This window comes from Lepisosteus oculatus, chromosome 17, assembly GCF_040954835.1.
Source record: "Lepisosteus oculatus isolate fLepOcu1 chromosome 17, fLepOcu1.hap2, whole genome shotgun sequence".
NCBI classification, from domain to species: Eukaryota; Metazoa; Chordata; class Actinopteri; order Semionotiformes; family Lepisosteidae; genus Lepisosteus; species Lepisosteus oculatus.
Window position 1 is genome coordinate 14078878 of NC_090712.1, and position 17604 is coordinate 14096481.

At 40.8% G+C, this 17604-nt stretch overlaps 1 protein-coding gene across 5 annotated transcripts in view; it reads right to left on the reverse strand.

Moving 5' to 3' along the window:
- The window catches only part of ppm1ba (protein phosphatase, Mg2+/Mn2+ dependent, 1Ba), a 53825-nt gene that overhangs the window by 9647 nt on the left and 26574 nt on the right, over nt 1–17604 (reverse strand). For all 5 annotated transcript variants that reach the window (XM_006638642.3, XM_015362904.2, XM_015362902.2 and 2 more), the window contains exons 2-4: nt 11829–12689; nt 9350–9467; nt 3223–3334 (exon numbers count right to left, since the gene is read on the reverse strand). In XM_006638642.3, the coding sequence (XP_006638705.1) occupies nt 3223–3334; nt 9350–9467; nt 11829–12674 (1076 nt within the window). In that variant the 5' untranslated portion in view covers nt 12675–12689. The remainder of the gene's footprint in view (nt 1–3222; nt 3335–9349; nt 9468–11828; nt 12690–17604) is intronic.

Sequence of the window (17604 nt, forward strand, 5' to 3'; positions counted from 1 at the left end):
GAATGTTTTTTTAAATTAAATTAAATTAAGATGTTATTAAAGCAATAACATTGGAAGCATACTACAACATGAAAAGGCAGTATTCCAGCCTAAAACTGCTTCAAACCTTGAGCCTGGTTTCCTTCAGTGTATTTGTCTCAAATGGTACAAGTGAAATCACACACAAGGATTTGAAAATGAAATCTCAAAAGCCCTTATCATACCATTGTGTGGACTACTGCGTTATAACAAAAATGCTGAACCTATCTAGAATCTACGTTCCTGGTAACACACACAAACCCTCCCAGTGCTAAATATCAGAAATCTCTCTGGATGCAGTAGATCAAAACCCAACCGTCTGAACAGTGAATAAAATAGATTACTGATAGATTTGGAAAATTATAAGCAGTTTCTTTGGTGTGAGTGCATTAGCTTACAGCTGTTGAACTTTATTTAAATTTACTCCACTGTACCATCCAACCTGTGTGACTCAGAGTGTCAGCTAGGTCTTGGGCTGTCAAAAAACAAATTGCATTCAGTACTGCTCACTCTCACACTAAACCTTTCAAATACACACAGGAACCTGTCAGTACACACTGCTGCACAGTTTAGACAACAGCATATGTAATCCATTTAACAGAAGATTAAAGGAGACTAGTTTGTAATAAATGCTATTATTTCTCACTACCCGGGAAGTTGTTTGTCTGAGGGTTTCATAACCTTTCCGCTCAATTTATCATGAATACAACTAAGAACATGCTGTTCTCTACACTTGATGACAGAGTGGAGAGCTGTAGCCAAAGGTTTTGCATTATGCTTGTTAATGTTAGAGTGAAGCATACATTCTGGCCATGATCATAGTGGTGAAAACCTGCTGGACCTCTGGGTTAGACTGGTGCCAACACTAGTATAGGCAGGCTGTGTAAAGAGCACTTAAAGAAAGGAAAAAAGCAAACATTAAGGACAGAAGATATTGCATGGAATTACTGAACCAAATTTATTAACTCCTCAATATCAACCAGGTCTCTTTGCTACCAGGTATAATGCCTCTGTAACAGTACTATGCCTGAGCCTAAATCACTCAGTTGCAAAACTAGGATTCTGGGTTTGAATTATTTTCTATTGCTACGAACAGAACATACAGAGTGTTCAAAAAAAGATTTGTCTTTAGAAATTAAGCTGCTCCCCAGTGAATTTGTTTTCTTTTATGAAAATGTGTCACTAATTTACAGTCCACATAAAAGAAATGGAGCAGAGCAGACAGTGTGGAGGATCTGTGAGCGAGGTGACCTTCATTCTACAAGTCCAATGCAGATGGGACACATGAATGAGTCTATTCGCTGATCAGTCACCAAGAAGACGTCCGTACAGTGAGATTCTTGGGAAAGAAAAGGGCTCATTACAACTCAGCTAATATAAGAGCTGACAGGGTAATTCCATATCCAGACATTCAACGTGATTAAAAGCAGCCAAATATTAAATTATTATTAGTTGAGGTGCTATGTATTTGGAACATGACTGGCAGTATTCCAACATGAAAGAAATAATCAATTAGCTTAATATTCCATATCAGACAGTTTATGTGAATACTCATTTGAGAATATGTGCTATCTCTTAAATGCTCACATTTATTATTTTCATGTGGATTCCTCCAGTTGACATTTTGGCTTCAGAAAGCCAGTGAAGCCAGCGAAGCGGGAATGCAGTTTGGTCTGAAAACAAGCCTGCCTAGGTTTAAATAAATATAAAACATCAGGCCTTAATATTCTAAAGGGCTAAAATGGCCTTTTCTGAAGATGCTAGTGCTATGACTACTGCCAAATGGGTATTTTAAGGTCTTTAACATTTTTCAAAACATAATAGAAAACTAATTCTGGTGTGCTAAACTGCAGTTAACTTTCAACATTTCATGTACTTTAGACACTGATGTTGTTTTATCTAAAATTCCACAACAGCCTGTTAAGAGATAAAAATTCACTGGCAGATACGCAGCATGTATGTCTGAAAAAACATACAGGTAGTGCACAAGAAATGGAAGCACTAGCGCAGATAGATATGGATGTGGTCTGTATGCACAAAACGTACCGGGTGTTTAAAACTATGCCAGAGGGATGTCAATCAACTCACACCAGATTGAAGGAAGTGGAAAATCTAAGGCGCAGTTCCAAAGTATCCAGTGAATGCTCAACTTGTGTCAGATATGATGACTGATATGATAAATGGGTAATGCTGATCAAACCACCAAGCAACCAGACATCCATGAATAATGGCACTGTCAACCTGGAAGACACCTCTTCCAGCAGAAAAAAAAAAGTTACAACATTGAGTTAAGATCACTCAGTCCAATTCAGTAGTAACTAGCATGGCCTTTTGCCTTCTAACGGAATGAGAGCACCCAACCATGCCAGAGAACTGCACCACACAGACGTTCATAACCACTAGAACCCTTCACTGCTACAACACAGTGAATGACGATTCATCAGACCACACCATATTTCTCCACTGCTCAGTAGACTATTGCATGCGCTCTTTGCACCACTGGACTCCCAGACATGCATTGCTGGTGTAATGAGTGCACTGTGCAATGCAATCCAACTATAGAATCATGCTCTGTGGAGTTCTCAGTAAACTGCTTGCGCCCCAGGGTCGAAATTTGCAGTCAAATGCAGCTGCTTCTATGTTTTGCCATACATCTGAATTTATGGACAAACATCACTATCTTGTGCACTGTCGTGTGTACTTCCTCCCACTGCTGCTCTTTGCCGAAGAGTTCAATGCTGACATCACTTGGAAACTGCTGCTCATGAAGCATCAGCAGGTTGAGCCGTCTTGGTCACTGAAGCTATTGCCAAAATACCCCAACAATCCCCCCCCCCCCCCTCTTTCAAAGTCCCCAAGATCTCCTGTTGCAGTCACGCTAGCCTAATTTTCGTGATTCTGATTTGCACAAATTTTTACGGTTAAATATATGCAAGTGGGAACTACTTACAGCAATATAGTTGCAATAATATATATATATAATATACAACAATAATATACATCCACTATTAAATCCTTGAGTTTGTATTATTTCTACATTTAATTATTTTCCTTTGTTTTATTGCAGAACAAAGTGTGTCATTATATTACAAGTTGTGTTTCAATGAGCTAAGCCGATTGAAGTATGAAAAGCTAAATGTGTGAATGACTCGAAGAAAAGGGAAGCCAAAGGGTTCTCAGGTGTGAGGGAATGGAGGTTCATACTTGCTGGCCAGGCCTCCTCCAGGGGGCAGGTTGGGGATGTTTTCAGTCGACAAGTTGCGCATCACATGGACCAAATCAGGAGCACCTTCCTCACCAGACGTCTCCATGATCTCTGCAAGAGGACCGACACACAGACAAAAAAAATCAAAACAACATGTTACCACTTTGTGTAAAAGCACTGGATGTAAACAAGAAATGGACGCATGTTCCAGCTGAACATACATATGATACAAAGACAATACAAAAAATAAAACTGCTAATAATTCCAGTCTGCATGAGATCAAGTGCCAGGCAACTCAGACAAGAGTCTTACAACACCAAAAGGAAGATAAAACAAGGTATATGCATCAATTGAACTGCTCATACTTCATAAGTGAGCAAAATATTTGAACATACAGTTCACTGCATATTTATATTTAAGAATATCAAAAAACAAAAAAATAACCTTGTGATACTTTCAATAATCTTTAGACAATTATAAATTCATATGCAATATGGTTCACTATTTTAGTTCAACTTTTGGCTGAAGTCTTTCCTCAGCTGAAACAGGACACAGCAACCCCTGGCTGTGCAGAGAGTGAGAAGGCCTGTCTCGTCTGGGTGTGTTCTACATTACAGGCCTAAGAGACTCACTGGAGAGCTCCAGCAGCAGTTTCCAAATGCTGGATTTTTCTTCAAGGCCAGTCCCAGGGAGACCAGTATATGCAGAAGGCCTAGTGAGGAGTGACCTGCTTTTCAGACACTGAGGAACACATATGAGAACAGGAAGAACGGAGCAAGTTTTAAAGCAGAGAATATCACACTTGCTGCACACAGACAGCCACACTGTGCTGAAGAGGAGAATAAAACACTCCTATGAGCACCAACTGTGCAATATAGGAAACAGAAAGTCACCTATCCACACACAAAGATCACACTATGGAAACCAACATTACCACACTGATTTTAACATTTTTTTTATTTATTTCTTTAAGCAGAAAAAAACAATTTTGATAACAGTAAGTTTTATTTCCACAGGTTTATTGAAAACCTAGGCTTTTTTCAACAAGACATCAAAAGAAGAAGGAACAAGTACATGTGACTCCATGTTGAAAAGCAGAAAAAATGTTTGCTGTGGAGTCTTCTTGTAGTGTGAGGAAAAACAGTCCTCATCAACGCGTTTTAATTCCTCCTGCAAAGAATCTAACCCTCATATGTTCTTTTGCAGCTCACACACCAACAGAGTCCCCACTCAAAGCTCTCCAAAAGAAGATAATTCTTAAGACTCAAAAAAGCAGTTCATGTACTTAAAGGTGGTGCAAAGTAAACTATTAAACAACTGCTAGGAAATAAGTGATCATTAGCAAGTAATCTTTTCAATATGTAAGGAAAAAGAAAGCAGCAAAAACCACCTTTGAGTTTGAAAGCAGTTAATTGCGTCTGACAGCTGCAGTAATCCAGGTGCAAATCATGAACCTGCCTGCAGGAGGCAAGGCAGACGGGAGGGAAGGTACTGTAGGGCAGCAGGGAAGGCCAGACAGAGGGCATACTGCCTGGAGAAGTGGGGGTGTGATTACAGGTAGACAAATGAGAAAAGAAGGCTGCACTGACTATCAGCAACCAAAGAACCAGCTTCCAACTGCCCTCAAATAGAGAAAAAACAGACTCTTCTGGGTATCAAGAAAATGGATTCTTTCAATAAATAGGGGATAGAAAAGATCAGACAAACATGGAAAGGAAAAAGAGATGCTGTGGTGGGGGGTGGGGGTGCCATAGCCATCACCTGGCCATAGCCAAAGAGAGCAGAAGACAAAAGACAAAGAGAGGAGACAGAAGGAGAATAAACTAGTTATAGAACTGGGCCGGCTATAAGAACTGCAGGGAGGAGAACAGGCTGTTCAGCTGACTCACACTGGCATCACAGCATCTTGCAGCTCCCAGAGCACAACCCGTTACCCAGCAACAACCAGTCTCATCACATCCTAGTTTCTCCATTCTGCTTCCTTCACATCCTTCTCCCCTGCAGCCATCTCATTCACAGGACTCATCCCGAGCTCAGGACTTGCAATGAAGCCCATCAGATCTGAATGAAGGCTCAGCTCCTGAATTCAGAGCTACCCACAGGCTCAGTGCAAGACCCATACAGCATATAGCTTAATAAATGACCTTGGTAAAAAAATATGGTAGCATCTTTTTTAATTCGAGTCCTGTTGTGCCACTGTTCCAAGTTCTGCTCAAGACCATTTTTAATCTCTGTACACTAGCCACTGCCGATGTAATGACATCCATGCAAATAAAATCAAATTCTATTTTGTAACACCCAAGGAGACTGTCACAATGGACAGTCTTGGAATAATACACTAAATAATAAAGAAATGCATCAGTATTAACTGAGACCAACAATTCCTTCATTTTCTCCAACATAAATACTTGAAATTTATGTGAAATTTTAAAAGCATGCTCTTTGCCTGCTTTTAATCCCTTTCCTTAAGGCAAACAATCAAAAATGTTTATGGACCAGTGCATTTTCACTAAATTCTTATCACAGCATAATCACTGCTACAAGGGTGCACAATTTCAAAGAAAAGCGCTTCAGCGTGAGCTGATGCAATTATAGCCCTGTGCAAAAGCCTAGACAGTGCGTGTCTTCACTGAACCAAAATACATAATTTCTGAGGTAGCACTTTCCTTTAAAAAGCAGTTACGAAAACCAGTTCTGGTACAAAAAATTGGTTGCACGCATTTTGTTTAAATACATGGTAAATTAAATTATACGGCCGATTTGTTTACTGGAATCCAATGGAAAACAAAAGTATTTTAAATGAAATTTGAGAATTAAATAAAACGATGCGTACATACACTTTATTTTGTTAACTGTTAAAAGCTAGGGCAACAGTAAGGTATGGTAATTACAGAAGTATTACTAAGTTTTTGTTGGTGTAATAAGGAAAGTCAACTTAAAAAGCAGTTTTCTGTCGATGACCCCAGTACAGACATCTCACTCTGGAGTATCTTTTTCCTGCACTATATTTCTGTATCCCAGTGATGATAATATCCAAAACATCTTAGCAGAGATGACCTCATGCTCCTTTTGTCACCATGCCTTCATGAAACCAACGTCTGTATGTAGTTCTTCTCACATGTTGGGTCTTGCTAAAAAAAATGACTGTTTTGTTATTATTACAAATATTAATCCTGATTAATATGTAAGCATTAAATCTTGAGAGTTAAATATGCACCTAGGGGCTCTGGCTGTCTTGAAGACACCTGCGCGTCCCGAAGCATCACCTCAGTTGGCCTGTTGTGCAGTGTGAGGAGAGTTCTCGAGTGTTTTGGCAAGCAGTGTGACCATGGCTGACCATGAGGCTACTCCGTGCGGTGCAGCAGATAACTTGTGAGCCCAGGGTCAGAGAGCATCTGGTGTCCCTTCAGTGAGTGATGACAGGGAGGAGCTTTTGACATGCCAGCAGTATGAGCCTCATTCCATAAGCACAGGGAAGGCAGAACTAACTGACCTCATTGTGTACATTTTATGCTACGAGCGACAGAACCAACATCATCAGAACTATTAGCCTATCTTATTGTTTTTATGGTTTCAACTTTTAGAATCACATATTACTGTTTTGCCCACCTTTTGGACATGCTAATGGAGCTCATTGTTTACATTAGTCTCAGAGCACAGTTACAAACCTTGCAACTGCACACTGGAAAGAACAAAGAAGTGTAGGCAGACTCCTCTGTTCCATCAATCTGCAAGCCAACTGTGTTTTGAATACGTCACAGGCTACACAGCCCCATGCAGGAGATTCAGTTGTGAGTGACGGAGGCGCACATCCTTCGCAAGAGCAATGCAACCTTGTAAGTTCCCAAGGAGGTTACAGTGAGCCAAGAGAGCCCTGCACACTAATTGCAACCATTCGTTTGATGATGCTCAGCCAACTGTTTTGCACACCTTGGGGAATCCCGGTCACAGCCAGATAGTGACCAGGCTCGAACCCATAACTCCTCTATCAAAGAGTTCAACTTGTGTTCTGGAGAGAACCTTGACTGGTTCATGCAAAGTCAGGCTAATATAAAATAAACACAATACTTTTTTCAATAAGCATTCATTAATTCCTCATGCAGTCTTCCAAGCCTTATTGTATACCTTAATTTATCCATATACATAATAGCATACTACAGCATACTATGATGCTAATGCATTTTTATGGTGCTTAAGAAAACCTAAATGCATTACAGTTGAAGCAACAGAGTATAAATTCTCATTTTTCTTTAAATTATTTCCACACAACCTTAAGATTTACTATATGGAAAGCACTATCTGAGGATTGACTTGTCTCATTCCCCCTGTACACAGCAATAAGCAGCCTTATGTTAGTGCTGCAGACTCTGAGCCAAGTCTCAAAAGTGAAACCAGAGATGTAAACAAGAACAAAAAAGTCAAACAAAAACAAGCCCGCTTCTCAATTCCAAGGCCTACGAAACAAGCTCTGACCTCTCTTGCTGACTCAAACAAGCAGCCGTTTGTTTGAACAACATCTTGACCCCCCTCGCAAGCTTTGTGGGACTTTCTTGTGAATTAAAAACTAAAGTGCAGATCAGCAGTGTGCTCAGAGGGGGTTCCTTGGGCAGTGCCCTGCAGGCTCAGTCAATGCCAGGGCTGCTGCCCAGTGTGGGCTGGGGAGGAAGCCCAGGAACACAGGCTGAGGTTGCAGGCAGGCAGCCAGCTCGATGTTCAGCCAAAACATTTTTAACCAAAGCAGGAGACATAGCTCTTTCTGGTATTTTCAGTGTTCAGGCTACTTTATTCCACAGCTCTCATCCAACTCAAAAGAAGAGTTTACATAACCCCAGACTTTTTAATTTTTTTAATTCTTGCCTAAAACTTTAAATGGCACAGAAAAAACGCATATTATAAGAAAACAATTTTAAAAGTACTATAGGAAACAAATGGAATCGAAGTCACAACAACCACCAAATCAATTCTTGCCATTCATATGCTTAGTTTTTAAGAAAAATAAAAACATTCAGGTAAGCATTAATACATATATTCATCTCTTCATTTATAACATCTTACTAACATGGTCTGAAAGGTCTCATCAAGTGAAAAGAATCTGGCTTTATGAACAGATTTCAAAATAGTTTTTGATCAGTGATGCTCTATCAACAAATACTACCATGAAAACATGGTAGGAAATTAATTTAACAGAGAAAATACTGAGTGGGTATACACCAGTGTTCAATGTGAATGATGTGGGTTATAACACAGATTGCCTGGTGTCTTTGAAAAATAGAGAAACCTCTGTTTTTAGTACAGTATATGTATTTTTAATAGCAGCACAGACATGTTCCACTGTCTTAAAAACAAGAGGCGTCAGAGAAAAGAAAGCAGTCTGTTTTTAATTGCCTTTCCTCTGCTTTATACCATGCAGATGCTTTTGCTATGAGTACACCCAACCAAAATTTCCTTTGCATTGTCATTTATCATTTGATGTGGCTGTAGACTCAGTTACGTTACAGTTCAGTTATTTATATAGTCAGCAGAGCTTCAAACCTTTCAGTGACATTTCTAGAATGAGACTCTACCACATGGTTAACCTTATACTCAACATTACACTCCCATAAAGGTTAAGCCTACTATTTACTGAAAAAAAACAGTAAGTTAATCATGTCATCCCAAAAGACAGTCTGATTATACCTACTTTGGATCACAGCGAGCTTTCACACCTATCCAACATTGTACTTTCCTAATGGAGAAAAATCAAACAATTCACACATTCACATTCCCCTAAAATTACTACAGGTGGGGAAATGACATAATCACATATGTTACTTACAGTAGTTCAATGGCTTATGCCATTGTGAGCACAGGCTTAAAGCATTTTGATTTAAGTCAAGCAGTAAAATCATTGCACAGAGAAAAGTGTACACTTGCCTTCAGCTGGATTCGTTTGACAAGTCAAAGACTTTGATCTGTAAATGTCTATATGTGTGGTGAACTGAACACTTCTACCTGTTGCTTTGCTGGTGTAAGAACAAGACAGCAGGTAGACACACTGCCTGTCCAAGCTATTTGCTACAGTGGTTTGTACAATGTTTTGTATTTGCCATAGTGATTTCCAGATGAAGTGACCAGCTCTATTCTTACCTTCCACTCGTGACTCCAAGTACTTGTCCAGCTCAGCATCTTGCTTCACTGCCTCTTCCGACACCTTGGGAGCATTCATGAAACATACTAGCACAACACTCATGTTATCACGACTCCCCTGCAACAGAAAGACAGGACTAATCACACACTGCTCTTTTGCAAAGGAATGAAGCCCACAGAAAACATCACTCTGAAACACTTTTCCTTAACAGCTGTTCTAATCTTATTACCAGATTGAGAGATATGCGATAATAATCTAGTCACAAAAGAGTTTATAAAGTTACTTGTTTTTATCTTTTTAAAAAGGAATTCTGCATTATTTTATTTCTTCATAAACCCAGAGCTACAAAATGCCTAGCCTTGGCATGAGTCCATACAGTGTGTTAAAAGAAAGCTCCTTGTTTATCTTTGGGAAGAATTCACCATATGCACTAAAATGAAAAGACACAAGTCCCCATCTTTTTTCCACACCACAAGACGTAATACACAAGACATTATAAACACTGGCAGAGAACAGCAGACAGATGAAACACTGCACTTCCCTCTGCTGTAGTTTCAGAATGACATAATTGGGAGACAATATTATTTTACACACTGGAAAACAGGATGTTGAATGTATTGCATGTCCAGTAGTAAATCAGATTTTTGTATTCAGTACTGCATACAGCATTTTTGTACACTGAGATACTTAATGTAAAGGAAAGGGCCTTTTCACACTGTCAGAGCTCTTCACTTTAGAACACTAGACAAATCGCTCTAGACCTGACTGTTACAGAAAATGAACAAGCCAATGAACCCAAACTTCCAGCTTAAATGACCTCTGAATAATGAAGGCTGTGACAAGCACATGCCTACAGGCGCTTTGCAAAGCATGCTTTCTGCCTGCCACAGTTCTAATAATAAACAGTTAGAGAACTGTTTCTGATCTTCACTGCCCGGTCAGAAGTGCCTTCTTTTTAATGAAAGCAACAGTACCAAAATGGGTAATACTTAACATAATGAAGGCTGAAAATAAATCTTATGGTCAGAATCTATTTTAATAAACTCACAATTATAATCCACAAGCAGTGCATTGTCATGTTTTGTAGCCCAGGTAAAGTTGTTTAGGATTTCAGGTTTGTTCCCAGGCCTCCTGCTGTACCAGATCTCCTCAGGACAGCAGTGTCAATATACTCACAATGTCAAGGGTGTGGCTGGGCCTGAATGCATCCTGTGCCACAAACAAAGGGTTTAACCCCCTTCTTTATTAACTTAAAGCAAATTTCAAAAAGCCCCAAAGTAAAACTTTGAAAATTATTTAACATGAATAAAAGGTAGTAAATCAAAGGCTTCTGTACAATGAAATTAACCCCATGTTGGGCCACTGCCAAAGCTGACCCCTGAGGAACCTCTGGTTCAACAAAATCAAAACCAACAAAAGCACTTACGGCTCCTAATGGCTACACTGGGAAAGGATATGCTAACTCTGCACACATTCACACTCACACACAGTGTGACGTGTTGAAGGATCAATCAAAACAACGCACATTCTGATAGACAGCTAAAGAGGGATTTGGCAAGACTTTATTTCTGATTCAGAAAACTTTTCATAAGAAAATCACTAAATATTATGAAGGGGAACTGGGACAGATGACACAAGATTCCATATTCAACACGCCATCACTGTTAAATCGGCAGGGCAAATGACAGTCACTCTCTGAAACTGAAAATAAATGTTACATTCTTTGTTGAAAGGATTCATTTATAAAGTGGCACCATGCTGCTGTATCAGTGAATCTGTGGTCATGAGAGTCAGGAAAAGTTAATACATTACTTTCCTCAGATTAGCACAGAGTCAGTATCTTATCTCTGTAGGGAATGGACTCAGCAGGAGCTTTACAGCTGGGCTGGATATTAAGAAGCCTTGTGACCTCATCTGGGTAATGCAGAGTCAGCAGGCCAGATTTACCCGGCTTCAATGCATGCTTTCTTATTCGTTTTTGAACTTCCCATAAAAAAGCTAGTTGTTTCAAGTTAAGAAAGGGCAAGACACATATAAATCTGAAACACAATGAGCCAGGCATGTAACATTTGCAAAAAAAGCATTATAATAACTAAAATCAGGAATGGCTGAATCACATTCACCTGAATGTTAAAACGGAACAAACAGAACCATCAGACAAGCAGTCTGATACTGTCAAGACCCTGTGGCCAGTATATAAACGATCACTTACAAGGAAAACAGAACTATTTGCACTGCTTGAAAGCTGAGAAAAGAAAGGAACATTATTTTCATCCAATTTCTACCACAAGGCTTTCTGCACTGCTACAGTTGATTTTTTTTTGTAATTTTTAGTCTTGATTCTTCTAATATTTTCCCATCCTTGATGTACGCTTAATGAGTTTTTAAAAAACACACATACAGATTACCTACAAAAGACTGAGCAGAACAGCTGTTGTGTATAGGCATGACAACCAAGCACGGTGCGATCCCACATACCTTGTGTAGACAGGTGTCCACCACAGAGTTGCACACCTTCTCCAGGTCGTCTGTGACCTCCAGCCGGGACTTGACAAACTCGCAGAGCTCCTCGTTGCTCATGACGTCCCAGATCCCATCGCAGGCTAGCACCACAAACTCATCCTCCTCGGCCCGCGGGATCTCGTACACCTCCGGCTCGGGCGACACCAGCTGCTCCGTGGGGCCCTTGCCGTCCACGCACTTGTAGTCGTAGTCCCCGAGGGCGCGGGAGACGGCCAGCGAGCCGTTCACCCTCTGGATCATCACGCTGCCGCCGGCGTTCTGGATGCGCTCCTTTTCCCGCGGGTTGCAGGGCTTGTGGTCCTGCGTGGAGAAGCAGACCTGGGAGCTGCGGTACAGCACCGCCCGCGAGTCGCCGCAGTTGATGAAGTAGAGGTGCTCCGGGGACGCGAGCACGGCCACCGCCGTGGAGCCGCTGCGGTCCATGCCGTTGCGCAGGTCGGAGAAGTTGCGCATGTACTCGTCGATCTTCAAGAAGCCGGCCCGGATCCCGCTCTTCACGCTCTCGACGGTGAGATCCGGGGACGAGCCGGGCTTCTCTGTGCCGCGGAAGTTCTCGTTGCCCGTGATGTGCTCTAGGAGGTGTTTGGAGCAGTAGTTGGCTACTCGGGAGCCAGCGTGCCCGTCGTACACGGCGAAGAAGGACCAGTCCTCCAGGCCATGTGGGATTCCCACCACCGCTGTGTGGGCGTCCTCCATCTCCACGCGCCAGCCCTGCATGCTGCTCAGCCCATAGCGCAGACCGTTGCCTGCACCATGAGCGTTGTGTTTCTCCGTCTTCGGTTTGTCCAGAAATGCACCCATTGCTCAGTGCGCCACCTGGGAAACAAACAGATAAAACATTTATGGCTACAAATAAACTGGTCCCTCTCGACCCCCTTTTAAAAACGTCATAGATCTTGGTTTCCACAAGGGTTTTTGCCTCTTCGTTTATACATCCTTAATAAAACAAAAGCTGCCCTAAAAAACATCACCTCAGGTTCATTTCTTTACATTAAAAACAGGTTTGTATCACCACCCTAAAGCAGTGTATAACAATTTGGAGAACAGGAATGGTCAGAGTTCAAAGAAGGGCAAAAAGATAAGGTGTCACTTTTGTAACCAGGTTCATAAGAAAGCTTCAGCAATAACCCAGATGGTTACATGATAAAAATAGCACAGACAAGCAGTCTGTAATGGTGAAAAAGAATTACCAAAATTAATTTGTTAAACAGAGATCAAAGGACAAGCAGGTTCCACTGCACAACGCTAAGAAAAAGCTACTCGAATACACTGAAGTTTGATCATACTGAGTCACTGCCTGAAACCATCAAGGCATCTCCCCTGAGCATCCTTAACTGATACATTTGTACAGTAAATGGTCAAAAACAAACGTGTACAGTAAATAGCCAAAAACAGGTGTACAGTAAATTGTTTGCACTCTCCAGATATTCATTCATCTATAACTGCTTGTAGTTCATGATAGCATGTATGTTGAAGTCTGATGTAAATTAGAACGACAGCTGCAATGCATACAGAAAGTAAAAACAATTCAGCCACTTGACTACTGTAAATGAATACCGGTGGCAAAAAGGGCACATGACTAAGTTCATCCACCATGTCAATATGAAAACACCTGCCTTTAATCCTCCATAATCCTCATATTTATGTTAAAAGAGAAATGTATGATTTATGACTCAGATGGAGATAAGCCTTTTTTCCTTAGGTAACAGATCACTACTGAATGCATGCTCCTCTCTAAATGATTACTCATATTGCTACAGTAACTACAAAGCCATAATAAGCATATTTCTATTGCTGGTTAGATATCACAACTGAAAATTCATAAGTATTGTATTTACATGAAAGGAGCAGTTTTAAATAATCCAAACAATACTGACGCCAAAAGGGGACGATGGCATATTTGACCATTCCTTCATGCAGAATCTCTCCAGCTTCTCCGGATTCCTGACTTGTGCTAGTGATCAGCTGATACCTTAAATTGTGTACTAGAGGCTCTAACAACATACCCATCATTGCCTGGTCTGTATGGTTTTCTTCCTAAAAACCCCTCCTGTGACCAAGTTTTAGCGTCATGATAGAAGGAACCAGTTTCTAGCCAAAACATCCTAATCAACTTTGTAATTCATCTGTTCCTCAGTTCTAACTAGGATACGGAAACAGTGGATGCAAACTGTATCTACTCTTCACAGAATGGATACCATTCCTTTTCAAAATGATCTCTACCTTCATCACTTACATTCCTGATGAAACTACCAAAAACTTCATTTGTGATTTCAAGCACACACCATGCACTCCCTTGTGACCTGGAAATTGATCAGCTGCTGTCTGTTAAATTCATATTTTCTTTGAACATTGCCTTGAAACCCAGTCACAGACCCCAGAGTCACCCAAAGGACACACACCCCAGAGACACACAAAGCTGTCCCAAAGTTCACACTTTCAAACTGAAGACTACTTATGATTAGGACCTACTGGGCTGAGGTCTGAGTCCATTAAAGAAGGCAGTGCAATCTAACACTAACACATTATACAGGCATTTACTGCTAATTCCCTTCTCCCACTAAGTGCCTGACAGAAGATACATCAACTAGTTTGGCAACGGGTGTCCCAAATGAACGTTTAATAGACAGGGCTGACTGTGTGTCTATCTTAACGACCACAAATGACCCAGATAACAGAAATAGAAAATCATTATAGACTCAGCAGGTCTGAGACAGCAGCATCTACCGGGCACTGGAAATCGGAGGGGAACATCACAAGCTGGAAAATCGGTGTCCCTGAGTTTAAGTGAGAAGTCAGGAATGGAATTTTTTCAGAACTCTGTAAAACATGCATGTTTGATGTTGCCACAGCAGAAAGTATTTCCATCACTAAGATGGTGATGGTAGCTACATCTCAACCACCTCAAAAGGAGTCAAATGTCTATTATGACATTTATATTATATATAAAGTCTACATAAATAAAAATCTATTCCTAAATATAAGAATATATTTGAGTCTTGCCTCTTGAGTAAAAGGCTGCTTTGATATGAATTAATGAGGAAAATGCCCTATTGTATTTAAAACCAATAATTAACTGTATACTCTGGCGGATGTATCTTACCTGTACAAACTACCAACAGAGTAACAGCAGTAACCTGAACGTGAAGAAGGTCTCCAGCAAGGTGAAAGACCTTGTAGGCTGGTCCAGTCCCCAGGACAACCCAGGGATCACATGCGCACTACTGCCCTGAAGCAGGCATTTAAAAGAACAGACTGCAAAGGCTTGTTTTTGATTACGAGCCTCTGAGAACAGAGGAAAACAGCTCACAGACGATAATGCAAGGTCTTCGTTCTGTTGCACTTGTCAAGAGGTGAGAGGTGAAAACGTTCTGTGCCGTACTGCAAGTGTGTCATGTATGGCATACATATAAACTGTTCTAAGAAAAGTGTTCAAGGGCTCATGCGTGGTCAAGGGCTGGACATCCAGCCAGCTGTTAAAACATTATCACACCTAAATCACAGAAATCACAACATGCAATATTTAGATGTCATCAATGATATATTTTTTCAATCTCTCTACCTGAAGACAGCTCACTCCCCTTCCTTTAAATATTAAATTTCAAACAGTCCAGGAGTTAACACTAACTTTTATTTTAAGCAAACCAAAACGTTAACTCTCTAAACCATAGACTCATAAGGTTTTCAGTTAAGGCACGAGATAAAAGGTTCAAGTTTCAACAGAAGAGGGAACCGTTTTAACAAGAGCCATTACCAACACTGCAGGATTCTTTGTCACAAAGCTCTCAAGCAACAATTTGCAGTGTGTGACTGTGCTGAGCAGCTTGATAGCACACCTGGCATTTATCCATTCGCAGTGGGGCTGTCACCCACTTCACTTGACAAAGGTGTGGGGCAGGAAAGCACTGGCACCTTGTCTGCCCACATATATGAAACAGAAGGGGGAATATCTATCGAGAACTTCCGTAAACTTTTGTTCTGCCCGTGGCAATGACTGAGCACAATCTAAAAAGTCCTTTTTTGTTTCAAAATCTGCAATCTATAGATTTATGCTCACTAAATATAACTTTACATCTAACCACTGTTCTATCAAATGAACTGTGAACAGTCTCATTAAAAAAAACTGAAAGTCAGGATTAACCTAGTGTTCGACAACCTCCGGCAGGGTGTCTGTTATAGTCTAGCCCATCATTTCCCCACTGCTTCTGGAATGTAAACCCAGTATGAGGCAGCTAGGGAAATTCTAAGCTATTTTGAGACCAAGGAAAATACACAAGTCCACACTTCAGGATTTAGAAGTTAACACAAAATAATCCCAACACACCAATCTAGATTATATTTTGATTGTGACGATAACCTTCTTAGGCTATGGCAAAAACAACAAAATTCATGTAGTCTAGCTGGATGAAGCCATCTTTCTGGAAAGTAACTCAGTATAAAGTATGTTATTTGTAAATCAAACTCACACAGTAGACAGAACTCTTGACACACAGCAGCCGGATGTAGAACATGTTAACCTGGTGTAAGATTATTACTGCATCCCACTGCCAAATGAAGCCAAATACCAAATGACATGTAGATAAAGTTTTGAAAAGGCTAAAGATTGGACTTGTTCGTTCAATTACTTTTATAAAAAAAAATCTAAAACTGTAATATTCAAACCTGTAAAAATCTTGAACCCCATACCTCACCTCCTCAAGTATATAACTACAGACATCTATACCACACGGGACTATTACCCAGCAGTGGCTTTCCTAATTTAACTATCTCCAAGAACATCTGTCTCACATTTTTCTGTGCTTACCAATCTATAGCCACCCCTGCTGTGTAAAGTTGCCAATCAGAACACCAATTACACAAAAGCTTTTCTGCCATCCTGTGAGTCACTTGCTTAGGTGTTACATCAACGCAGTTTCAGCTCAGCTAACTTAGCTGTACAGTCACAGCCTTGAAAGTAAACTCTCCCGTTTCCTTTAATTCTCCCAAGCTATTGCGAACAATCTCCAGTCTGGGCGACAGGACTGGAAAGCAGCAGCTGGAGCAGCACAGCAGCCTGTGTGGGGCATGTTTGGGCACAGTAGTTTCAAATAAGCCAGGGAGGGACTGACGTACCTACACAAACATCAGTAGTTTTAGAGCAACAAATCTCTTCAAGAAGTGTAAAGTTTAATATTCCTTTCAACACACTGGCTGGTTATTTTGAACCCAAAGCCGATGCAGACAGGGCTACGAAGGCTGGTTTCTTTTTGTGCCTCTGAGGTAACGATTGCTGGGTCGACTGCTGAAGGTGACAGTGTGATGTGCACAGAGCTCAGTGAAGCCTCTCCCTGGAGCCCCAGGCCACCGAAAGGTTTTCCAGTTCTGCAGGAAGATGTCAAGAGTGCACAAGCCCCAGACAAGACTGCAAGGAAGCGTGGGTGTTGCAATACTGGTTTACAATGTCAGCTGTCTCTCATACCCATCATACCCACAGTGTGCAGGAATCAGAATGCAGAACAGTTAAACTAGTTTTGTTAAATTCAAGAAAAATTATGATAAAATACTTTTTCACAATATGTTCTTCATCCAGGAACCCTTTACAGGACTGGTACTGCCATACAAAAAAAAACTGACTCAGACTTTACATTAAACATCTGGACATCATTATTATTAGATTTTGTATTTCAAGACAGCTTCATCAAATCACAGTCATAGTGGCCGTGGAGGCAGCTGCAGGGCCAGCAAAGGTATA